This window comes from Pelophylax lessonae (genome assembly GCF_965119305.1).
Source record: "Pelophylax lessonae genome assembly, chromosome: 3".
Taxonomy (NCBI): domain Eukaryota; kingdom Metazoa; phylum Chordata; class Amphibia; order Anura; family Ranidae; genus Pelophylax; species Pelophylax lessonae.
Window position 1 is genome coordinate 229,044,959 of NC_138770.1, and position 26,435 is coordinate 229,071,393.

The 26,435-nt window shown below is 42.6% G+C and overlaps 1 protein-coding gene across 1 annotated transcript in view; it reads left to right on the top strand.

Annotated features, from left to right (window-relative positions):
* LOC309550966 (guanylate cyclase soluble subunit beta-2-like) overlaps window positions 1–26,435 on the top strand; it is a 107,814-nt gene that overhangs the window by 77,501 nt on the left and 3,878 nt on the right. The window contains exons 11-15 of the mRNA XM_082251380.1: window positions 11,773–11,921; window positions 12,052–12,198; window positions 22,649–22,803; window positions 25,286–25,503; window positions 25,586–25,687. Of these exons, the coding sequence (XP_082107506.1) occupies window positions 11,773–11,921; window positions 12,052–12,198; window positions 22,649–22,803; window positions 25,286–25,503; window positions 25,586–25,687 (771 nt within the window). The remainder of the gene's footprint in view (window positions 1–11,772; window positions 11,922–12,051; window positions 12,199–22,648; window positions 22,804–25,285; window positions 25,504–25,585; window positions 25,688–26,435) is intronic.

Sequence of the window (26,435 nt, forward strand, 5' to 3'; positions counted from 1 at the left end):
ATCGGTACATGTGAGATACACCTTTTTAAATTTGTTTGGCGCATCTCCTTCCACTGCCGAGGATTGCAGGGCGCTTCAGTTTGCCTCCTGTTCCCAACTCCTCCTACTCCTCTTCCTCATCCTGCCTTTAGGGTACAAAAAATAGTAATCGGGGCCTAGTTTGTGTTTGTACGTGTGAGATACACCGTTTTGTAAACTTTTTCCTATTCCGCTATTCAATATACACCCTGTTTGAGTGTAAAAAATTAAATTACGGCATAGTCTGTATCGGTACATGTGAGATACACCTTTTTAAATTTGTTTGGCGCATCTCCTTCCACCGCCGAGGATTGCAGGGCGCTTCAGTTTGCCTCCTGTTCCCAACTCCTCCTACTCCTCTTCCTCATCCTGCCTTTAGGGTACAAAAAATTGTAATCGGGGCCTAGTCTGTGTTTGTACGTGTGAGATACACCGTATTATAAAATTTTTCCTATTCCGCTATTCAATATACACCCTTTTGGAGTGTAAAAAATTAAATTGCGGCATAGTCTGTATCGGTACGTGTGAGATACACCTTTTAAATTTGTTTGGCGCATCTCCTTCCACCGCCAAGAATTGCAGGGCGCTTCAGTTTGCCTCCTGTTCCGAACTCCTCCTACTCCTCTTCCTCATCCTCCCTTTAGGGTACAAAAAATTTTAATCAGGGCCTAGTCTGTGTTTGTACGTGTGAGATACACCGTTTTTTATCCTTTTTCCTATTCCGCTATTCAATATACACCCTTTTGGGGTAAAAAAAATTAAATTGCGGCATAGTTTGCATATTTGACTGTGAGATACACCCGTGCGATACTGTTGTTGTTTTGTTCCGCTATTCAATAAACACCTTTCCAGGGCAAGATCATAAATTACAGAAATATGAGGAGACCGTCAAATAGGGGCCGTGGTCTGGGTCGTGGTGCTGCTGGTAGAGCTCCTGTTGCAAGGAGAGGACGTGGTCGATCTGTGCCAGCTACACGCACAAGTGAAACACCTTCCTCAAGTGTGAGTAGGCGACAGAACCTGCAGCAGTATTTGGTAGGGCATCATACGCCTCTAGAAGTGATGAGGCCAGAACAAGTAGAGGCGATAGTAGATTGGTTTGCTGCTGACAGTGCCTCCAGTTCCTTCACATTGTCTCCCACCCAGTCTACTGCAGAAAGGTCAGAGTTGGCACCTGCAGCCAATGTCCAACCGTCTTTCACCTCTTGCAAATCAGGCAAGCAGTCTGAGCCCCAAATCATACAACAGTCTCTTCTTCTTTTTGAGGACTCTGTCAGCAGGGTTTCCCAGGGCCATCCACCTAGCCCTGCCCCAGAAGTGGAAGAGATTGAGTGCAGCGATGCCCAACCACTTATTTCTCAAGATGAGTACATGCAAGGACCATCGCAGCACGTCTCCGATGATGACGAAACGCAGGTGCCAACTGCTGCGGCATTCAGAATTGTGGAGACCGACAAGGAGGGCAGGGGTGAAGACTGGGTGGAAGATGATGTGGAGGACGATGAGGTCCTCGACCCCACATGGAATGAAGGTCATGCAGGTGACCTGAGTAGTTTGGAGGAAGAGGCGGTGTTCGCACAGACCCACCAGCACAGCAGAAGAGGGAGCAGGGTGCGGAACGGCCGTGCCCTAGACACTATGCCTGCTACTGCCCAACGCAGCAAGGGAACGAGCGAAGCAAAGCCAGCTCAAAGGAGTTCTCTAGCGTGGAAGTTCTTCAGAAAATGTGCTGATCACAGGACACGAGTGGTTTGCACCCTGTGCAATCAGAGCCTGAAGCGAGGAATAAACCTTCTCAACCTGAGCACAACCTGCATGACCAGGCATCTAAGTGCAAAGCACGAGCTGCAGTGGAGTAGACACCTTCAAAACCAAGAAACGTCTCTGGCTCATCCTGCTTCCTCTTCTGCTGCAGTCTCGGCCTCTCCATCCACATCTGTAGTGATACCGGCACCTGCCACCCCGCAAACAGACGATTTGTCAGCAACACCACCACCTGGGTCACCAACCATCTCCACAATGTCCCGTGGAAGCGTTCAGCTTTCCATCTCCCAAACACTTGAGAGGAAGAGGAAGTACCCCCCTACCCACCCGCGATCCCTGGCCCTGAATGCCAGCATTTCAAAATTCTTGGCCTTTGAAATGCTGTCATTCCGTCTGGTGGAGACGCACAGTTTTAAAAACCTTATGTCAGTGGCTGTCCCACAGTACGTCGTGCCCAGCCGCCACTACTTTTCCAGGCAAGCCATCCCTGCACAACAAAGTGGGGGAAAAAATCAGGTGTGCACTGCGCAACGCCATCTGTGGCAAGGTCCACCTAACTACCAATACGTGGACCAGGAAGCACGGTCAGGGGCGTTATATCTCCCTAACGGCACACTGGGTAAATGCAGTGGCGGATGGGCCTGAGGCGGATAGCAATTTGGCGCATGTCCTTCCACCATCGAGGATTGCAGGGCGCTTCAGTTTGCCTCCTGTTCCTAACTCCTCCTACTCCGCTTCCTCATCCTCTACCGCCTCCTCATCCGGTCAGCGTAACACCTTCACCACCAACTTCAGCACGGCCAGGGGTAAACGACAGCAGGCAGTTTTAAAACTTGCCTGTTTGGGGGAAAAACCACACACCGCGCAGGAGTTGTGGAGGAGCATGGAACACCAGACAAATGAGTGGTTGCTGCCAGCGAGCCTCAAGCCCGGCCTGGTGGTGTGCGATAACGGGCGAAATCTCATAGCAGCTCTGGGCCTAGCCGGTTTGACGCACATCCCTTGCCTGGCGCATGTGCTGAATTTGGTGGTGCAGAGGTTCCTTAAAAATTACCCCGATATGTCAGAACTGCTGCAGAAAGTGCAGGCCGTCTGTGCGCACTTTCAGCGTTCTCACCCTGCTGCTGCTCGTCTGTAAGCGCTGCAGCGTAACTTCGACCTTCCCGCTCACCGCCTCATATGTGACGTGCCCACAAGTTGGAACTCCACCTTGCACATGCTGGAAAGACTGAGCGAGCAGCAGCAGGCCATAGTGGAGTTTCAGCTGCAGCACGCACGCGTGAGTCGCTCTGCGGAACAGCACCACTTCACCACCAATAACTGGGCCTCCATGCGAGACCTGTGTGCCTTGTTGCGCTGTTTTGAGTACTCCACCAACATGGCCAGTGCCGATGACGCCGTTGTCAGCTTAACTATCCCACTTCTATGCCTCCTTCAAAAAACAATTCGGGTGATGATGGAAGAGGATGTGGCACAGGATGAGGAGGAGGAGGATGAAGAGGTAACATTTCCAAGGCTTTCAGGGCAGTCATTCGCAAGGGGCTCCGAGGGTGGGTTCCTGCACACACAAACACCAGGGACACAATTGTCCAGCAGGGGCACAGTTCTGGAGGATGAGGAGGATGAGGAGGAGGAGATGGAGGAGGAGATGGAACCATGTTCACAGCAGGGTGGCACCCAGGCCAGCTCATGATCATCACTGGTGCGTGGCTGGGGGGATACAGAGGACACAGAAGATACACCTCCCACAGAGGACAGCCTTTCGTTGCCTCTGGGCAGCCTGGCACACATGAGCGATTACATGCTGCAGTGTCTCCACAACGACCGACGAGTTGCCCACATTCTAACTTGTGCTGATTACTGGGTGGCCACGCTGCTGGATCCCAGTTACAAGGACAACGTACCGTCCTTAATTCACTCACTGGAGCGCGATCGCAAGATGCGCGAGTACAAGCGCACGCTGGTAGACGCGATGCTGCTGGCATTCCCACCTGACAGCGGGGCCACAGTGGAAGCACAAAGCAGAGGAGGAGGAGGAGGAGGAGGAGGAAGAGGTCGCCAACGCAACCAGGGCACCGCCAGCACCTCAGAAGGCAGGGTTAGCATGGCCGAAATGGGGAAAAGCTTTGTCAGCACGCCACAACAAACAGCAGCACCAGCAGCTCATATGGAACGTCTTAGCAGGAGGCAGCATTTCACCAACATGGTGGAGCAGTATGTGTGCACACGCCTTCATGTAGTGAATGATGGGTCTGCCCCCTTCAACTTCTGGGTCTCCAAATTGGGCACATGGCCTGAGCTTGCCCTTTACGCCTTGGAGGTGCTGGCGTGCCCTGCAGCCAGTGTATTATCTGAATGGGTATTTAGCACGGCTGCTGGCGTTATCACAGACAAGCGCAGCCGCCTGTCCAGAGACAATGTGGACAAGCTCACGTTCATTAAAATGAACCAGGCATGGATCCCACGGGACTTTTCCGTACCTTGTGCAGAATAGAGATGGATACCGACCTTACCCAGCCATTGTTCTATTTTTGCTCTTTCTCACTCTTTTGGGGTGTACCCTCATTTAAAATGACTGAAAAAAAGCAGTGTTGGCTACCTCGTCCTCCTCCACCGCCGCTTCCACCTACACCGCCCATAGGTGTGCGCAGCCTATTGCATTAGGGTGTGCACCCCAAAGTTTAAATTACATTCATGTGTTTGCCTACATGTACATGGCCCCGATACATTACTCTCCCTGCTGGCAAAGTGAAATAGAAGTGTGTGGCACTTCTCTTATGGCAGAGCAGGTCAGAGGGAGATCTTTCCCATCTCCTCACTGGCAAACAGAGCGATAATGCTAATGTGCCCTAGGTGATTAGGGTGTGCCCAGGCACACCTGGCACACCCTGTGCGCACGCCTATGACACCGCCACATCCACCACCACCTCAACCTCCCTCCTACTCCATATGGGCCTCGTCCTTCACAGATGAAGAACATTGTTTTATTTTTCTGTTTTTTTTTTGTTTTAAGTTATTTCCCTATCCACATTTGTTTGCAGAGCACTTGCCATGCTCTTAACTACGTTTTGCTGCCATTTGCAGTACTCTAGCCCTTTCCTTTGGTGTTTTAGAGCCATTTCAGTGCCTGAAAGTTTGGGTCCCCATTGACTCCAATGGGGTTCGGTGTCCGGGTAAAGTTCGGAAAAAGTCCGGGACACGGACCCGGACTTTTTTTTCAAGTTCGGCCGAACCCGCCGAACACGGACATCCAGGTGTCCGCTCAACTCTAGTCTAGATCATTACCTTACTAAACTGTAGGTTCAAAATGTATAGTATATTCATTTAACAAAGTCACCGTTCAGGCTTCATGTACACTGGCTTCTACTAAACGTGAGTTTAGCAGCTTTTAACGTTTTTTTTGCCAAAGCCCCTAAACTCAACTCAATAAAAGCCTATATGTCCATGTACACATAGGGGTTGATTTTCCAAAACTGGAGAGCGCAAAATCTGGTGCAACTATGCCTAGAAACCAATCAGCTTCCAGGTTTTATCTCCAAAGATTAACTGAACAAGCTGAAGTTAGAAATTGATTGGCTACCATGCACAGCTGCCCCAGATTGAGAGTGCTCCTGTTTTGGTAAATCTCCCTTATAGGCTTTTAGCATAGTTTAGGAGCAGCTGCGTTCAGGGGAGGTTAAACCTCCCTCTCCTGAATGTGGAGGAGAGGAACGTTTGGCCAAAGACCACTAATTGTGGTTAAAAACTAGTGTAAATGCGGTACTGTAACGTTTTTCCGGTGTTCAGGGCAAGTTAGTGTACATGAGTAAATAAGGTGAGTGTTTGCTCACTTTTAATACTAACTGAATCCTGTTTTTTTTATCTCCTCTGCAAAAGACTAGGTATTCAAAGTGAAAACAGGGTCACTTCCTTTACTAACAAACAAAAGATTTCCCAGCAGACTTACCAGCCAGCCCGCAAAACAACCACATTGGCCCTGTCTAACAGTTTACGTAAAAAACAGAGGGTTTGTCTGCACACATTTGCGAATACTGTATATATTGCGGACCTAACTCTAAATTTCCAGAGCTTCCATTGTAGGAGCACATATAAATATTGATATATTAAGGGCTGGTTTGTCTAGAGGGAGCCCACCTTTCCTCCCTATACTAACATGTATATTGTAAAGTGAACATACATTTTGCAATAGGAACATTCACAAATGAACAGTCTCCACTCTTTTAGTAAATCAGTCCCACCGCAGATATAAATAGAAAAAGTTATACTTCTCCCAGGTTTTTTTTCATAGAAGTGACATGTGTCTATTGCAAATACAAGGGTATAATGAGATACAGGGCTTCTAATGAGTTCTAATTCACATGCAATGAAAACCTGATGTGATTGTGAATTAGGTAAATAACTGAAATCGATACAATTTATACTGTAGCAAAAATATATTTCACGGTTGACTGATCGCATTACAATACTTTAACTTTAGTTAAAAGACATGTGCTCATAAAGAGACACATTGTTGCCAGAAGTCATTAATTAATGAAATATTAATTAGACTGTTTCAGAGCAGTCTATTAATATGGAAATGTGTAATTTAGGCAAATATGAATATTTTAATTTATAAGTAGAGTTTTAAATGTAAAATGTTTGCAAACAACTGATTCTGCTGCAGGGGAAAGGAATTTATAGCATTGAGTGAAATTATTTAAAATGTAGTTTGTGCTAGCAATAGAAGAATTTAGAGATAAAAGATCTTCTGAGAAGTATAAGGAGTTAAGCAAACGTAACATCAAACATTGTCAGATTTCTACTGGATTACACTTTAGTCTGTGTGTTTTTCCCAGAAGTGTCACTAAGATTGGTAAATAGTGCCCCTTTCCTGTCAATCACTGAGCTCATTTCACGTCAGCTCTTTCTGCAGGACTTGTTTTCACTATCATGTGTTCTGTTTTAAAGTATATTTTTACACATCCTTTTTGATTGATTGTTTTCTTGCGTTGTCATGAACAATATTGCTGAGTTATACAATACTCTGTAATCTCAGTAGGATGAGGCCACCATTTTCCAATCTGTCTATAGATTTGATTCTTGATTTGACTTAAAATGTAACTCCAGTTTTGAAGAGAAAAAAACAATCTCCTCTAGGGGATCAATGTGCATTGCAGGCTTTTTAATAAACTTTGTTGCAAATTCCTACCTGTTTTGCTTCTGCCATTTGCCGGAAGCCACTTCAGCACATGTGCCAGCCGCACACGTGGCGTAGTGGCTTCTGGCAGCCAGCACCATCTTGGAAAGGAGAAAAGACTCTGGGAACCTACAACACCATGAGACACATAAGAAATGTAAATGTACAAGGCATGCTAAAAACGAATACACACTTCTAAGCTTGTTCAAAGGTTAACCATTACCATGCCCCCCAAATATGGGACTTCCTTTATGCCCCAGAATGGGACTCCCTTCATATAACTCATTTAGAGGCTGCACAGAAGGGACTACTATTTAATTTTGATACCACATTAATGGTTTCACCATAACTTGATTGATTAACACATATGAGTTTAGCGCACCTGCTTTTTTATTCACAAAAGGGACTACACCCAGCAAAAGCTGAACCTTGCTTAAACAGTTGAACGGTAAGGGAATACTTCAGTCCGGTGAAGGACAAAAAAGAGAATGCTGTGTGCTAGATCCTCCTCAAATTTATAGATATCCAGTTCTATCAGGTTGAAAGTCGAAGCCACAACCCAGTGTATTCTGCCATGATGTGCCTGGAAAAGCTTTATTTGGCACCAAAACTGAAATTCCTAATGTAGGGGAAGCCTAAAATATTACTTATTTCGGACTTCTGGTAAAATCAGTGAGCTAATCACTTAAGTAGAAAATTACATTTCCTGGGGGCAGTCTGTACACCAGTGCTGTACAGAATGCCTCCACATTTGCATATTGCATTGAATTTTACTGGAAATTACAGTGCTTTATATTGAAAATGAAATAACATTCTTAAAAAACAATAAATTGCAATATGATTAGCGTAGCAACTGTATATGCTATATTATTATTATTATTATTTTTTTTTTTTACAAAGTGGAGTCATCCTTTAATTATGAATGAAAAGGAAATATGTTCATGCAAAGATTATAGACAGTTCCTTTAATCCCTGATTGAGTCCAAAGGCTCATATAAATAATGTAACTCCAACAGCTAAAATGTAGATATTGAAATGAAACAGGATTTGTGAACCCTGCTCTATGTTACCGAATGTGATGCTTTAGATGTTTTTAATGCACACTGAATAAATTTATTGATTTTATATAAAGACAACATTTTTCCTTTTGGTGTTATTTACTATATGCCCTAGAAAGTCTTTGGCTACCAGCTTGTGTGAAGTTCCATATGTATTTTGAGGGTATCTTGAGCCAGTGCATTGGCAGGTGCCAAGTTCCTGTGAAAATCGAGTTCTTCCATGTCACCACACACTGAAACTTGTATGTTGCTTTAGGAGGGATGTGCTGAGCCTGCGCCTACTCCACCAGTCCAGTGTACCACTGTTACCTCACTCTCAGTATCAAAATGGGGTCCCGGGGAGCACAAAGCGTGGACCTCATGTTTGCTCTCACCTAACTCTTTCCTTCCCGTACCTCTTGACCAGGCCATCGATCTCTGTAAAGGCCGGTACACACTTGACGAAAATCGGATGAAATATCCTCTGATTTTTCTCTCTCTTGCTCAGCGTTCATTACCGTTTTTAGTTGACAGTGCAAAAATGTTCACGAAATTTCTCATCCAATTTTTTTTTCTTGGCACATTTGTTCCTAGACTTCCGGGTTGTCAGAACCTTCAGATCATGCGCGGTCTTTCGTATCCGATTTTTCACGGACGTAGTGCATACACATTAAACGAAAATTGGTCATCTGGGGACGGACGATAAAAATTTTGGTGTTTGTCCCTCCGTTTTTTATCGTTGAAAATGTCGGCATCGGCTGCTGAAAGTTGTGTACACACTAGCCGAAAATCGTACGATTTTACCTCAAACGGGAATTTTCGGCAGATTTTCTACTAGTATGTACCCCACCTAACATGGGTTTGGATCCAGTTGCCACTGGATACCGACCACTCGCTACTGAAGGACCTGTCACCTTACCAGGTACCACACTTAACGACTGGTTTCTTGTAGCTTTTTCCGTCACTTGGTTACCCATAGCAACTGCACTTGCTGTCTTTGCCGAGTTAACCCTTTTGTAGCAGTGTTGCTTGATATCCCATATGTGCTTTACAGACCCAGGTTCTTTTGAAAACACCAGAACCCTCTTTGAATAAGTTCAGACCAGGCTTATAACGGTTAATAAACCTGTACTGTAAAAATGCAACATGACAGTACAAAATGAACAATGTCCTGTCTCTAATCCTAAAATAGTGTAGTGACTCAGGCATACCTCTGTGAAGCAAAAGTCCATGATGGTTTTGTCAATGACTAGATTGCTGTCTGGGATCCCTGGTTTCTTCAGCGCCAGGGATCCCAGACAGCAATCCATTCTGCGAGAGTCCGCAATACACCTGTACGCAAATTTCTGTTCTCTGAAGTCCATGGATTTTGGCTGTTCCTCTTTTTATAGCACAGGTGGGCCAGCCAGAACCAAAAGCCTGGGAACTTAACTGAAAATGTTTAACCCTTTCCCCAGCCTGGGTCGGCTGCTGGACAACTAATTGCACACATATTTCCAACCTGCTTACAAGTGCAGCTGCAATCATACAATATACCACCACCCCTCCAGCAGAGGCTATCCTCCAGGAACATTGAGGGTTATTTATTAATACTACATGGTGCAAAATCTGGTGCAGCTCTGCATAGAAACCAATCAGCTTCCAGGTTTTATTGTCAAAGCTTAAATGAAGAAGCTGAAGTTAGAAGCTGATTGGCTACCATGTACAGCTGCACCAGATTCTGAGTGCACAAGTTTTAGTAAATCTCCCCCATTGTGTATGGCAATACCTTGACTGAGACCCCTTCTACATCATCTTATTCCAATGCTGTTTGTGATAAGAAAACCTACTTTGGAATATAGAGGCTGCCATAGCTGATCTTTCTGTGTTACTAACCCACAACAAGCATGCAACTTGACTTGTGAAGTCAAAATTCCAAATGTACTTCTAGATTCCAAATGTACTTCTAGATTCCAAATGTACTTCTAGATTCCAAATGTAGTTCTAGATTAGTGACTCAGAAGGTAGATAACAGCCAAACAACTAGCATTTTCAAAACAGAGCTTAGCATCGGGTGATTACTGTATGTATTTTCTGAACATCTTTCCTGTCAGGCGTTATACCGACACTCACTGTCACATAATATTTTGAGTAATGGCTGGATATGTTAGAGATAATAGTATTCTTTTACTGTCTTTGTAAAGATTACCAACAAGAGATTGTGAATGATAAAATTGATTTGAATTGCTCTGCTGGATTTCAGCGTGCTGAAACAGTTCAGCATTTCAATTACCTTCGGCAACTGAAATTATTCTTGTAAATGGTAACTGGGGTTATGGAAACAATACATGAACCACAGGAATGTTTCACAATATAAATGTGTATTTGACCTGATATTATATTGTATGCTACTATAAGAAATGTTATCTAGGGCACTGTTTCTGTGATCCATATGTCTCTTGTGGTCCGCCTGGCATATGCCAGGTGGTCCCTAGTAATCATTTTATTGTAGGATTTGCTACAATTGCTAAAAGGGCAAAATACAGGTGAAAAGCAGTAGCATATCAAAGAATATGAAGTCTAAAAATACGTAACAAAAGTATATGAGACACCCAAGGAAAGTAGCATCAAGGTGATAAGTTATTAAAGGCAGTGTGGAAAAAAGGCCACAACAAGGAGCGTTGTACACTTTTAAGTGGTTCGCCAGAAATTTGATGTAAATTGATCTGTGCAAAGCCAAATACTAGGTCTTTTTATTTCAAATCAAAGATCAGATTTATGTATCCATAACTGTAATGGACATCATCAGGATCAAGTTTTTGTCTAAGCAATTTACTATATCCTTTGAGTACACATGATAAAGAATATGTTACCCCAACATTTCACATTCCAGATGGGGTGTCTGTTGTACTATGTACTTGTATTAAAAACTATCCTGTTCTCTTTGTAATGTTTACTTTGTGTGAAATACTTCATGGTTCTGCCAGTCCCTCTGCATTCCTCTTTCAAATTGATCATCTTAGGCACCTATGAGCACAGCCATCCCAGCGTGGTTAGTTGTCAGCCTGCCTGTCCTCCTATCATCAAACCATCAGACTTGACTTGTGCTGACACCCATCCCCTCATTTATTGTGCAGATGAGTGTACTGCTGTTTCTCCAACCCCACCTTACCATACGCACAGAGTTAATTTGTTCACTTATTAAAAAATTGTTAAAACAGGTATTTATAACATGTTTTGTAGATAGGTACATGAACACAAATGTATTGCCTTTCATTTCTGTTTTAAACCGAATATGTTGTTTTACAAGGTAAGGATTCACATATACTTTAACTTTAAAAATATTAATAATATTAATACTATAAATAACAGAAAAAAACAAATAACATGTTATTTTATAGGTGGGCAACAGAAAGGCTTAAGAAATGCAAGGGGCAGAGCCAAAGCATTACCCCAGAAGTTGGATTAATATTTACATTGTAGAGTGGCCCAGGATTTACAGTGACCCAAATTGAGAAAACATAATCTTGGTTTGGGCAATAAAGTGTCATCACAGGTAGCTGGACAGAACCCCACAGTTAGCTTTCAGACGGTCTGTCTCTGATTGATAGCCTGAATTGCAGTCTTTGAACATTGAAATTATGGAGGGGAAGATGGCGATGAGTCACTGTTATGACTTGCGTGTATAAATTTCAGTTTACCAGCTTACTTATTTCAGTTACTCAGATTTTTACATATTTTACTGGTAAGAAGATTAAGACCATTGACAGATTTCTATTTTGCTCTACTATGTTGCAGGTGAATTCAAGGATTGCACAATATTATTTAGTGATGTGGTGACATTTACCAACATTTGTGCTCAATGTGAACCCATCCAGATTGTGACCATGTTGAATTCCATGTATCTCCGTTTTGACAGACTGACAACCGTTCATGATGTATATAAGGTAATTAACTCTCATTATTGTACATACATTAAAGTACAAAGGAATAGTTGAATGTCTTGTTTCCACAATATATCACTCTTTTTGACCATACAGCTATTTTTAAATCACAACAACAAATATTATTTCATAGGTTGAAACTATCGGAGATGCTTACATGGTAGTGGGTGGTGTGCCCGTGCCTGTTTCTACTCATGCAGAAAGAGTAGCAAATTTTGCTCTAGGAATGATCCTTATGGCGAGAGAAGTAAAGAATCCAGTCACACAAAATCCTATTCAGGTATGGCAAAGGATTCATTTGTTATTCAGATATAAAATTATTAGGATGGCCAGTGCTTTCAATGTAATACTAAATCTGTTTTTTTTCCAATGTACAGCAAGTCTTCATTGCAATTAATATTTTCTATCCCTTAAGTATGGCCTTTGGCAAAGTGAAGTTTATTTGACAATGAATTCAGCATTTAAAGGGTCTCCCTGACTTAAACCTAAAAACTTTTGTTAAAAAAAATAAATAAATACATAAATAAATAAATAAATAAATGGACCAGTTTCCTTTAAAGTATGAATATCAGCCCAGTGCTTGTGCTGTGTAATTTGTCCCTTTCTATGATCTAAATTACCTGGCTGATCCTGCCTGGTTCTGCACTCCTCCCTGTAAATTGATCACGGTTTATCATGGCTGCTAAACCCCAACACCATGGTCAGTTTGGGTGCCTCCGCCATCTGCAGCTCTCCTCTGTCCCCCTCCCCCCCCTCCCTGCCTGTGAGCTTGTGCCAGTACCCACCCCCCTCCTGCTGCTAAAATAACTGTAATTTTCGGGCAATCTACTGCCTTCCATAATGCTCTGTGCCCTGCATATTAATATTGCGCTTTATTTTAAAAAATGCCGTTCTATAGTATATTTCAGCGGGCCACTCGGCGCTCACGTGACCGCTGCTCTCCTCCTCTCCTCCCCTACTCTCAACTGATGTCAGCAGAGGATTCTCAACCCCTCCTGCTGTAGCTGTCAGATCGAGAGAGGGAATGGCGGGCAGTCACGTGAGCCCCAAGCGGCAATAGGAAATAAGGTACAGAACGGCATTTTTTTTAATAAGGCACATAGCATTGCCTGAAAATGACCAAATAGGTTTACTACCACTTTAAATTGAATGACAGTTTTTAACATCATTTTGTATCTGAACCAGTTGCCATGGAAATAAATAAAATACTTGTTTCCATGCTTTTTTTTAAAGTAGTGCTACATCTCAGTGCTTCTTATCACCTGCAGCCTCTTTGCAGTTTTCTTATAACTAGCAATTGCTGCTTGTCATTTAACAGAGTGCACAGCACCCCATGAGTGGACCATGAGTCAGCCCTTTAAACACGGTAGCTGCAGTGAATTATTGAAAAGTGGGTTTTGTATTACATAATAACTTTTATTTGGATACTAACAGCAATATGTTACTTTAAAAAATAACTCCACTTTTGTTAAGAAAAAAAAAACATTCCCCTCTGGGTCATGTACATTGCAAGGATTTTAACAAACTTCGTTGCAGATTCCTACCTTTTGCTGTTCTGCAGATATAGCTGTTTGTTTGTCTGTGTCCATGTCCTGAGCAAATTGGTATGGGAGTGGCTTTTTAATTATCAGTCAGCTGCTACCCCTGAGATTGGCAAGGTCTGCATACCTTTAGACGTGATTATCCTTTTGGAGTATCTCACCAATGATGACATTTTTATTGAAGGGGGTGCTAAAACTCGGATTTGTATCTTAATGCAGACTTCTGGAAAAATCAGTAAGCCAATCACACAAGAAGGAAATTACATTTCTGGGGGACGTTCTGTACACCCTCTGTGTAAACATATTGCATTGCATTTTAGAGAAAATTACAGTACTGCAGATTGAAAAGGAAAGATCATTTTTAATAACATTCAATTACGATATGACTTGTATTGCAATTGTATACGCTATATTATTTTTTTTATTTGCTAATTTTTTCCCCCACAAAGTGGAGTTACTCTTTAACCACTTAAGCCCCAGCCCTATTTCGGACACTTTTTGTTTACAAGTTTAAATCAGTATTTTTTCCTAGAAAACTACTTAGAACCCCCAAACATTATATATATTTTTTTAGCAAAGACTCTGGAGAATAAAATGTCGGTCATTGTAATATTTTTTATCACGCGGTATTTGCGCAGCGGTCTTTAAAGCGCCATTTTTTTGGAAAATTTTTGAAAAATCACATTTCACTAATTTTAAAAAATACTAAACAGTAAAGTTGGCCCATTTTTTTTGTATATTGTGAAAGAACATGTCACGCCGAGTAAATAGATACCCAACATGTTACGGTTTAAAATTGCGCCCCCCCGTGGGATCGCGACAAACTACGGTCAATAGAGATCTCAATCTGCGACGCTTTAAATTTATTTAACGGTTACCAGTTTTGAGTTAGAGTGTAGCTCTTTTTTTTAAATTATTGCTCACGCTCTGGCGATCGCGGCGATACCTCACATGTGTGGTTTGAACAGCGATTTCATTTGCGGCTCGACTTCCGTATACGTTTTTTTTTGTGCGCGAGCTAACGGTGACGGGGGCGGCTAAATTTTTTATTTTTTTTTTCCCATTTATTTTATTTATTTTTTTAACTTTATTAAAGTTTAAAAAAAAAAAAAATCTGATCACTTTTATTGCTGTCACAAGCAATGTAAACATCCCTTGTGACACCAATATGTAGTGACAGGTACACTTTATGGAGGGATCGAGGGTCTAAAAGACCCTAGACCCCTCCACTACACTTCCCTGTATGCAAAACGCCGAAAACGGCATTTTTGCATACAGCCGTTTTTCAAATTTGCCGCCTTTTGCAGCACAGTAACCCGGAAGTGACGTCATGGACGCCGCCTCCGGGTTACGTCATCGGAGACCCGATCGATGCCGTTTCCGGCATTCATCGGGACTCCATCCAGCCGGCGGACGTGCCGGCTGGGTGCTCGGGGCTCCCGGTGGAACGGGAGCCCCGGGCAAAGCCACGGAAGGCGGCGGGAGGGGGGGGGGACGTCCCCTCCCGCCCCCCCGGGTACCGATCGAGCGGCTCCCGAGCCGCATCGGTCGGTACCGACGGAAAGCCAACCGTCGGCTCTAAACCACGGTACCGGGATGATGCCTCTAGCTAGAGGCATCATCCCGGTACACTACCGCAAAGTTTACCGACGTAGACCTACGTTAGTATGCGGTAAGTGGTTAACCTCTTGCCAATAGAGCGTCAATTCTGAAAAAAGCACATATACTGCGGCGGTCAGCCCCGGCCAGGCAAAGTGACGTACCGGTATGTCACTAGCCTGTAACTGGCTTGTGAGCCAATAGCGGGCAGGCGCGTGCCCGCTGAGGCGCGCGCCCGCCCCGGCTCGTTCCCTAAGAAGTCAGTGCGTGTGACCGGCGGACCCGATGTACTAATGTAAACAAGCCGCCTGTCATTCTCCCCTGTGTAAAAATGGAGATCAGACGGTTCTACTATGTAGGACCGTTGATCTCTGTTTTTACACTAGTAGCCATGTCCAATCACAGTTAGAAACACGCCCCTAGGACACACTTAACCCCTCCCTCTCCAATACAGTTAACACCTTCCCTGCCAGTGTCATTTTTGCAGTAACAGTGCATATGTATAGCACTGATTACTGCAGCAATGTCACTGGTAACCCCAAAAGTGTCAAAAATGTCGGTCAAGGGTCCGATCTGTCTGCCACAATGTCGCAGACCCGCAAAAAAAATCGCAGATCGCCGCCATTACTCGTTAGAAAAAAAAACACCAAAAATGACAGAAATCTTTCCCTTAGTTAGTAAACGCGATAACTTTTGCGCAAACCAATCAAAATACGCTTTTTGCTATTTTTTTTTACCAAACATATGTAGCATAAAACAAATTGGCCGAAAATGTTAAAAAATTGTGATTTTTACATTTTTTGGGGGGAATTTCATATAAAAAAATGTGAAAAAATATTGTTATTTTTGCAAAATTTACGCTATTTTTTTTTGTTTATAGCGCATGATCAAAAAATCAAACAGGTGATCAAATACCACCAAAAGAAAGCTCTGTTTGTGGGAAAAAAATGACATCAAATTCGTTTAGGTACAGCATCGCACGACCGCGCAATTGTCCGTTAAAGTCACGCAGTAAAAAATCGCAAAAAAAACCCTGGTCAGGAAAGGGGTAAAATCTTCCGGGGCTTAAGTGGTTAACTAATCAGTAAATTGATGTATGTCTAAGCACACTTCTATAGAGATCTGTAAGACAGATCATCTTTAAAAATACTTTTGTGAATACTCAGATAAACAGGTGTCATTTGGCAGCATTATATGTTGGTCACACTCACATACTGTATGCCATTTGGATTGTGGTTTATAAAAATCACTCATGCACAGCTTGAGCAAGGTCAGGACGACTTGTGCCTTTGTTAATATTTACTGAATGGCAGCCTGGAACACACTGATTGATTGGAATCCAGAGGATTCTGGAAACCAGAGAAAGACTCATTCGGCAAATACTGTAATTCTTTCCATTTCCAGCAGATATTTAGATGCATCATTCCTAATATGCTATGTATCATTTCATAATATTACCTACACCATAGAGAAGCAGTGCATTTGCTGTTTACATTACTGATATGAAACCTATCATCGTTTAAATATTATATTTTATTATAATATTTCATTTGCATAAAAGTTGTTTTTGTTTTAAGGTTTTGTTTTCTGTTTAAGAGATGTATTTATAAAAAACTGAAACTGTATGTACATTTCTTCTGTGTGAATGGGGCAAAACTGAATGTTCTCAGGTGATATTTTCTTCAATTTGCATGTGTGTATGTGGAAAACATTGCTTAATGGTCACTAGATGGCGCTGAGCAGTATACTTATTTCCTATAATAGTAGTAATTGTCTTAGAAATGGACTTTAACCAATTATGGACAAGAAGGTTTACACCCTTACCAGGCCATTTTTTGCGATACGGCACTGTGTTACTGACAATTGCATGATTTTGCGACACTGTACCCAAATAAAATCGATGTCCTTTTTTCCCCACAATATAGAGCTTTCTTTTGTTGGTATTTGATCACCTCTGCGGTTTTTATTTTTTGCACTATAAACAAAAAAATAGAGCGACAATTCTGAAAAAAAAAAAAAAAACAATATTTTTTACTTTCTGCTATAAAACATTCCTGATAAAAAAAAATAAAAAAATCTAAATTTTTCATCAATTTAGGCCAATATGTATTCTGTATTTTTAGTAAAAAAAATTCTCAATAAGTGTATAGTGATTGGTTTGCACAAACGTTATCGCGTGTACAAACTAGGGGATAGATTTATGTCATTTTTATTTATTTATTTATTTTTTACTAGTAATGGCAGCGATAAGCGATTTTAAGCGGGACTGCGACATTGCGGAGGACAGATCGGACACCTAACTGACACTTTTGACACTTTTGAGGGGACCAGTGACATTGTTACAGTAATCAGTGCTAAAAATATGCACTGTTACTGTACTAATGACACTGGCGGGGAAGGGGTTAACACCAGGGGCGATCAAAGGGTTAAGTGTGCTCCTAGGGCGTGCTTTCTAACTGTATGGGGGATCGACTCACTGGATGAACACAGAAACCTGTGTACCTAAATTGGAGGAACACAGGATCACTGTTTTCATGTCTGACAGAACAGCGGTCTGCCTTTTTTACATAGGCAGAACGCTGTTCTGTCTCCATGGAGAGCGATCGCGTCCACCGGACCCGCTGATTGGCTCCCCCTCTGCCCAATCGGGGCGTGTGCTCTGTCCAGCGCCCCCAACACCTATTACACGAAGTGACGTACAGGTACGTCGTTTTGAGCAATAGAGCCGACCTGCCGGAGTAAAACTATGGCGGCTGGTCCGCAAGTGGTTAAAGGTGCCTTGGCATGACACAAAACAGTTAAAAGGCACAAGTTTTTTACGAAAAATCATAACCTTATAAAAATATAAGTACAAATAAACCAATGAACAATCTGCTGCCACAGGAACGTTCAAAATTCCTCCCACATAATAATTCCCGAAGGGTATCCCACACCAAATAATTACAACATACAGATATGTATATATGATAACAGGGAGCTGGTCAACCACATGCTGACTAAGGCTAGGTTTACACGTTTTGCGCAGGCATGGCAGCCCATTTATTTAAATGGACTGCTGTGCCTCCTGAAAACGCAAGGAAAAGGTCCCTGCTCTATTTTTGAAAATGCAGCCTGCACAGAAACCAAGTGTTTTCTAGTGTGAGGCAGTGCCGTTAGGAATAATGCTACCCCCACACATCTCCTGCATTTTTCTATTCGGGTGGTTGTGGCTGTGGGAGCAGGTATGGACCTGCAGCAGGAACCACCTACACAATTGTGAACCTAGCCTACAAAGCAAAATTTTGTGTTGGGGATTTCTAGATGGGGGAATATTGACAGTGACATGTTTCGTGGAAACTCCCACTTCTTCAGGAGACATGGAAGGAAAATTAGAGTAATGTAAGCAGTAACAATATATTGAATAACATCATAATAATATACAATGAAAATGCAAAACAAGCTCCCAAAATATCCCCCAAAGGTAGGCATGGGGGTACACAAATTTCCAGGGGAAAAAAAGCTTTATTCTAAAAGGTAAAAGGAACACAATTAGGCTAAGACACCCCACCTCTTTTGGTGGGCACTGTAGCATATAATGATGGTCACCAATGTACAGCATTGGCAATAGCTCAACTCCCCGTTTATAGTCCTGACCACTTTGCCTCATCTCAACATAGCAGCGGCAGCGGTTCTGTGCTTCTGTGCATCGGTATCGTTACCATGTTTAATGTTTAAAGTAGCTACTGAATCAGTGATCTGCTTTTGTGGATGTGGATCTTCCTCTTGCTCCTTCTTGCCCCTTTGTATAATGCCTGGGTGGCCCTTGTTGCAGTTAGTTGTACCTGTGGGCATCATGTAAGTACTTTTTTGGATACTTTTAATTTGTGTAATACTATTTATACTAGTACTTCCTGAAGAGGTTGACACCACTAATCTTTATAAGTATTTTGTTTCCATTACTTATCCATTGGTTATTAAAAGGGCCTCTGTAATCTACATTACTCTGTGAAGGTTTATCCTTGAGCTATTGCCAACACTGTATATTGGTGACAATTGTTACAGTGAGAGAAAAAAGCATTTGATCCCCTGCTGATTTAGTATGTTTGCCCACTGACAAAGAAATGATCAGTGTATAATTGTAATGGTAGGTGTATTTTAACAGTGAGAGACAGAATAACAACAAAAACATCCAGAAAAGCGCATTTCAAAAAAGTTATAAATGGATTTGCATTTTAATGAGTGAAATAAGTATTTGACACCTTTGCAAAACATGACTTGGTGGCAAAACCCTTGTTGGTCTGACATTTCTTGTAGTTGGCCATAAGGTTTGTACACATCTCAGGAGGGATTTTGTCCCACTCCTCTTTGCAGATCCTGTCCAAGTCATTAAGGTTTTGAGGCTGACATTTGGTAACTCGAACCTTCAGCTGCCTCCACATATTTTCTATGGGATTAGGGTCTGGAGACTGGCTAGGCCACTCCAGGACCTTAATATGCTTCTTCTTGAGCCACTCCTTTGTTGCCTTGGCCGTGTTTTTGGGTCATTGTCATGCTGGAATACCCATCCATGACCCATTTTCAATGCCCTGGCCGAGGGAAGGAAGTTTCCATCCAAGATTTGATGGTGCATTGCCCCGTCCATCGTCCCTTTGATGCAGTGAAGTTGTCCTGTCCCCTTAGCAGAAAAACACCCCCAAAGCATTATGTTCCCACCTCCATGTTTGACCGTGGGGATGGTGCTCTGGGGGTTATAGGCAGCCTTACTCCTCCTCCTCCAAACATGATGAGTTGAGTTGATGCCAAAGAGCTCAATTTTGGTCTCATCTGCCCACAAAACTTTCACCTGGTTCAATCGGGTTCAAGTCTGGGTTCTGGCTGCGCCACTCAAGGAAATTCAGTTGTTCAGTTGCCACTCCTTTGTTACCTTGGCTGTGTGCTTAGGGGCGTTGTCCTATTGGAAGATGAACTGTTGCCCCAGTCTGAGGTCCAGAGCGATCTGGACCAGCTTTTCATCAAGGATGTCTCTGTACATTAGTGCATTCATCTTTCCCCCAATCCTGACTAGTCTCCTAGTTCCTGCCGCTGAAGAACATCCCCACAGCATGATGCCCCCCCCCCATGCTTCACTGTAGGGGTGGTATTGGCCAGCTGATCAGCAGTGCTTGGTTTCCTCCAGACATTAAGCTTGCCATTCAGGCCAAAGAGTTCAATCTTTGTTTCATCAAACCAGAGAATTTTGTTTCTCGTGGTCTGAGAGTCCTTCAGGTGCCTTTTGGCAAACTCCAGGTGTGCTGTTATGTGCCTTTTACTGAGGAGTGGCTTCAGTCTGGCCCTCTACCATACAGGCCTGATTGGTGGAGTGCTGCAGAGATGGTGGTTCTTCTCAAAGGTTCTCCTCTCTCTGTTAAATGCTGGAGCTCTGTCAGAGTGACCATCGGGTTCTTGGTTACTTCCCTGACTAAGGCCCTTCTCCCCTGATAGCTCAGTTTGGCAGGGCGGTCTGCTCTAGGAAGAGTCCTGGTGGTTCCAAACTTCTTCCATTTACGGATGATGGAGGCCACGTTGCTCATTGGGACCTTCAATGCTGCAGACATTTTTCTGTACCCTTTCCCAGATCTGTGCCTCGATACAATTCTGTTTCGGAGGTCTACAGACAATTCCTTGGAATTCATGACTTGATTTGTGCTCTGACATGCATTGTTAACTGTGGGACCTTCTATAGACAGGTGTGTGCCTTTCCAAATCATGTCCAGTCAACTGAATTTCCCACAGGTGGACTCCAATCAAGTTGTAGAAACATCTCAAGGATAATCAGTGGAAACAGGATGCACCTGAGCTCAATTTTGAGTGTCATGGCAAAGGCTGTGAATACTTAGTATGTACATGTGATTTTTTTTGTTTTTTTATTTTTAATAAACTTGCAAAGATTTCAAACAAACTTCTTTCACGTTGTCATTATGGGGTATTGTTTGTATATTTTGAGGAAAATAATACATTTAATCATTTTTGGAATACGCCTGTAAGTGCTATGAATACTTTCTGGATGCACTGTAACAGCCAAATGTAAATATTCACCACTGAACATGGGTGTAATCCAGACCCTGGTTACAGAAGCAATTCGAAGAGTCTCACATCACCACCTCACGATAGGTTAGGTGCTCCCTCTTACTTCCTGTTCTGACACTCACAACAGTTTAGGTAACTATGACCACTAAACAGACGATCACTTGAGCTTGGAAAAAAACCCTCTAGTGGCATAGTTGAGACTAAAAACCATGTGATACCAGCCATTCTACATGTTAAAATAGAATCTACACTACAAGATAATCTTTCTAAATATGTAAAAGTGTGACATCCGTGGGTCTCTCACCTCCCCCCGCAAAGTTTTAAGAGTCTTTGCTTGAACTTTGATGGAAGGTTGATCAGACCCATGTAAGCTATACAGTACTTATTCTTATTACTCCTCTCAACGGCCTGACGAGTTAAAACAACAGTAACTTCTTGCTCTACTGTCTGATCACGCATTCGGACTAATGTTATTTTATATCCACTTTTGCTGTTTATATTGTCCTGATATATACTATATTACCAAAAGTGTTGAAGCTGTTATAGCTGTAAAGGGTGGGCTAATTCAATATTGAACCCTACGGACAAAGACTGGGATGCCATTAAAGTTCATGGGCGTGTAAAGGCAGGCGTCCCAAAACGTTTGGTAATATAGTGCATATTTTACATTGTCCTAGTGACACGCACCTCATGACTTTTATCGTTGTCCATTGAGTCATGTTTTTTGTACAATATGTTGCTTGAAATAAAAAAAAAAATATTGAATAAAAAATTTACATGCAGTTTCATGAACAAACAGCTACGCATTTTTTTTTTTAATACACCACTTGTGACCCCTTGCCTAGAAACTAGTTTAATGCATTAAAGAAATATATTTTATGTCATCCATTTCATTAAAATAAAAAACGTTCTAAATACTTTTTTTTTCTTTATATTATAGCGTGGTCACCTTAACCTCTATTGAGCACAGCATCCACAAGCTATGAAGGGTGGGGGGGGGGGGGGGGACTGCTTGTGACAATCGGCACCTCTGTTCCTCATCCTAATCTGCATAGGTGTTCCTAGTCTAGTACTTAATAACGTCACCTGCTGTCAATCACTGTAGAAATGGCCTGGGCTATGGCCTTGTAAGCCTATGATGTCACAGTTTAACTATGACACTTCGGGTCCATCATGTTTTTGCATGCTGTCCTGCTGTTTTCTTTGAAATACTTCACCCCTTTCTGTCCTGGGGATAATCTTTTTACCAGATAGGAAGTGAAAGAATCTCTCCAATGGAGCCTCCAACACCAGGAAAACCTAATCCTTGCCTATGATATCCAAACTAAAAATAAAAAATAAAAAAAGTTTTGGCTATACAGTATATATGCTTTGAAGTGGGCTTTTGCAGTCCTAACCTTTAAGCCAGATAAATATTGGAAGACATTCCCTAAAAAGTAATCAATATAACACCAATAATTTCCAATACTGAATTAAATGTCTACACTGTTCTGCATCCATTCTAAAAACTATTTATGAATATAATATATGCAATTTTGCCTGCAGATAAGAGTTGGTCTACACACTGGTCCAGTGCTGGCTGGAGTGGTTGGTGAAAAGATGCCCCGATATTGCTTATTTGGGGATACAGTAAACACAGCTTCACGGATGGAGAGTCATGGTGTTCCAAATAAAATTCACCTCAGCCCAGAAGCCTACAGGTAAATAGTTTACTAATACTAGTGGCGATACTGCAGGTATAAATGAACAGAGGATGATCATTTTGATGGGATAGTGTAGAACACATATGGGTTGATTTACTAAAGGCAAATAGACTGTTCGCTTAGCATGGGAATTTTCTCCAGAGCTCAGTGAATCAACAGAAGCTTTGCTGACCCCCATCATCCATACAGGTTCAAGAACTATTTGTTTTAATTGTCCTTGGACATAATTTGGTATTCTCTGCAAGGTGAAATTTCATCACGTTCATTAAGCTCTAGGGAAAATTCTGCAACTTCCCTTGCAGAGTGAACAGCCTATTTGCTATTAGTAAATCAACGCTATCTACAAAAATACTGAATTATGGACCGCAGCTCTACTGAAGATAATATCAAGCAAATACAGTATAAACTCAACCAGAGCTGGTGGAAATTTAAACCCATCTAAATTCAGTAGATGTAGAATGTGTTCTAATTCACTTGTTCCGCAGTGTCATCTGCTCGGGGGCTTTGACATAACAGCAACAAGAACACGCTTTTCTTTCATTCCCTAAGCATTCTGAGGAGGGACTGTACACTTTAGGTCCCTAAGTGAAACTTTCAGACCTCAAGAATTGATAATAGTATTAGATGATCTGCACACCCTCTAATATAAGAAGGGATTCTAGGACAATATCCCCCCGGACAAAATCCCCCGCACAATATCCCCCCGGACAATATCCCCCCTGGACAACATCCCCCCGGACAATATCCCCCCTGGACAACATCCCCCCCCGGACAATATCCTCCCTGGACAACATCCCCCCAGACAATATCCTCCCTGGACAATATCCCCCTAGACAATATCCCCCCTCTAACCCTAACCCTATGTCCAGGGGGATGTTTTCCGCGGGGATATTGTCCCAGGGGATATTGCCGGGGGGGGGGATGTTGTTCCGGGGGGATATTATCCGGGGGGATGTTTTCCCGGGGGGGGGGGGGGATTATTTCCAGGGGGATGTTTTCCGGGGGGATATTGTCCCGGGGGATATTGCCCGGGGGATAATGTCCGGGGGATATTGTCCGGGGGGATATTGTGCTGATACCATAAGAAGGCAATGATAATAGTACAAAAGTAGGTAGGGGTGTTAGAGACTCTGTAAAAGACTTTCCAATGTTAGCAATACAATATATAGTATAAGGAATTAGTCAGCAAAAAAAGTTTGAAATACTTATGTTATAATCTAGCATTAGCATATATACATATTGCTTCAACAAAAGTGCAGCGCTTATCATAATCAAACAAAAAATGCAAAGTAAGTAAAAACAGATAGTGATACAAACAGTCCACATGGCAAACCATAGATGAAAAGTCCACAAATGTGCAAAAAAAAACAAATAATGTATCCCGAAATGACTCCAAGAAAGATAGACAAGCAGGTAAAGGCTCCCCAAATGTTCAGTGGAAGTGAAAAATAAAGATGGCTGCTTATGAAATGTTCTTGGCTTTCAAATGAATGAAAAGCCAAAAAACTTTTGAGGGGTAAACTGCAAACAAATCCACACTAGTTGGAACAGCGTTAGACACTTTCGGCTTCGTGACTCCACTCTCAGTATAAGAGGGCATATATAACATAAAGACTCATAGTGTAGTATATAATGGTAGAAATTTTTTAAAAAACATAACGCATTTGCACTCACATGTCTGAAGATAAAAGAATGCGTTTCTAAAAAAAAAAAAAAAAAAAAAAAAGCATGTGTTTCTGTGTTAAAAGTTTCCGCTTGGCAAAAAACCTCGGCAACACTGTCCTTTCAGCTTGCGGCCGCTGTATGTGGTGATGTCACGTAAGGAACCGCCCAACGCGTTTTGTCATGCGTATGTACTATGCAGAATTAGATATTACAAATACATATAAAGTGTGGTATTCTTTGGAAAACAATATGTTCCACCGTGTGCAAAAAAAGTTCCAGTGATGCTAATGCTCCACCAATTATGCACTCACCAGAAATATGTAGTATTAACGTCTCTATTAGATCCCTATTGCAAGTAATCCACCAGGCTTCCTCTTGTTTGTGACTTAAACTTCCTCTTAAATGTCAAAGGCTGCAAGGAACAGCTTACTCTTGCTCAGAGGACGCCATGTTCTCCTCTTTATCAATGTGCTCTGCTATTTCGTCTCCTCCACAATACATCTGCACCAGAATAGCAGAGCAGGTGAAGAGGAGAGCATGGCAAGTGAAGAGCAGATCTTGGCCCATGAGGTTAGAAGTGGTATGTAAACAACTATAAAAAGCTTTCATGACCATGACAGATATTTATATGTTTACCTCTTCAGAGCTTCTGAATTTCTCCAGGTGTTGAAGTGAAAACATAAGAGCAATGTCTCATAAGGGGGAAAAAAATCTGACAATTGTTTTTTTGTTTTATTTCTATGGATGAGTTAATGCTGCCCTAGAGACTTCTATAAATAATCGTTTCTTGTCTTTTGTGTCTCTCTCAATTTAGATGTCTTAGAGATAAAGCGTTTGAAATAATAGCACGGGGAGAAATCGAAGTAAAAGGCAAAGGGAAAATGTGCACATATTTCCTGATGAGAAACAGTTCAACAGAGGAAAATGAAATTTTAGGTAGACCTGTGAAGGAGACTGATTTAGGCACGGAATCCTTCCAGTCTGTGCATGATGAGCTCAACAAGGGGAGCTTACAAATGGCTTGTCCTCAAGGTAAAATTGTTTAAGGCAGTAATTTATAGCTCTAATGCTAAATATCTCAGATGCAGTAATACAGTTTTCTTTTCCTCTGCAGCTACACAGGATGAATTCATCCAGAACTTATGTCCTCCAATACCAATGAACTATGATGACAGTCCAGTTTTCAGTAATAAGGAAGTGCACAAAGATCTTACAGGTATTTTTGTTTCAATATGAATTGAAATGAACTTCGAACCAAAGCAGCACAGCGGTATAGTGGATAGCAAATATGTTCCAGCGGCGTACCTAAAGCATTTGGCACCCAGGGCTGATCCTATATCTGGCACCCCCCCTCCCGTTAGGGTAGGAACATGCCAGGTTAGGGCAGTATAGGGTATTATAGTGACAGGCTAGGGCTGTATAGGGTATTATGGTGGCAGGTTAGGGCAGTATAGGGAAATATAGTGGAAAGTTAGGGTAGTATAAGGTATTATATTGGTCGGTTAGGGTTGTATGTAGTGACAAGTGTGCTCAGTCACTTACAGCATGGCTGGAGATGCAGACACCGGGGTCCTTGTGTTCTCTCCTTTTCTCCTCATTCAGCTGCGGGATTTGCCAGTGAATGAGTCTTTGGGAGGAGTGAAGGAGGCAGCCACACCCCCCCCCCGCCCTGCCCACCAACTACGGCTGCCTGGGGAGATATTGAAGATCCCCAAGGGTCAGCCTGACCTGATTGGATGTTAGGTGAGACAGGCAGCCACCCTCCCCTGCACTGCTGGGCCCCCTGCTGACCCGATGGACTTCGCCAGCCACATATAATAATTACAAAGCTGGGAAAGTGCAGGGGCGACCGCTCATTAAGACGGCCCTGCTGCAATCTCTCTGGATCATTCCACACTCCACATACCCAGGCTGACACCCCTCCAATGTGTGGCACCCAGGACGGACCTCTTCCCCCCCCCCCG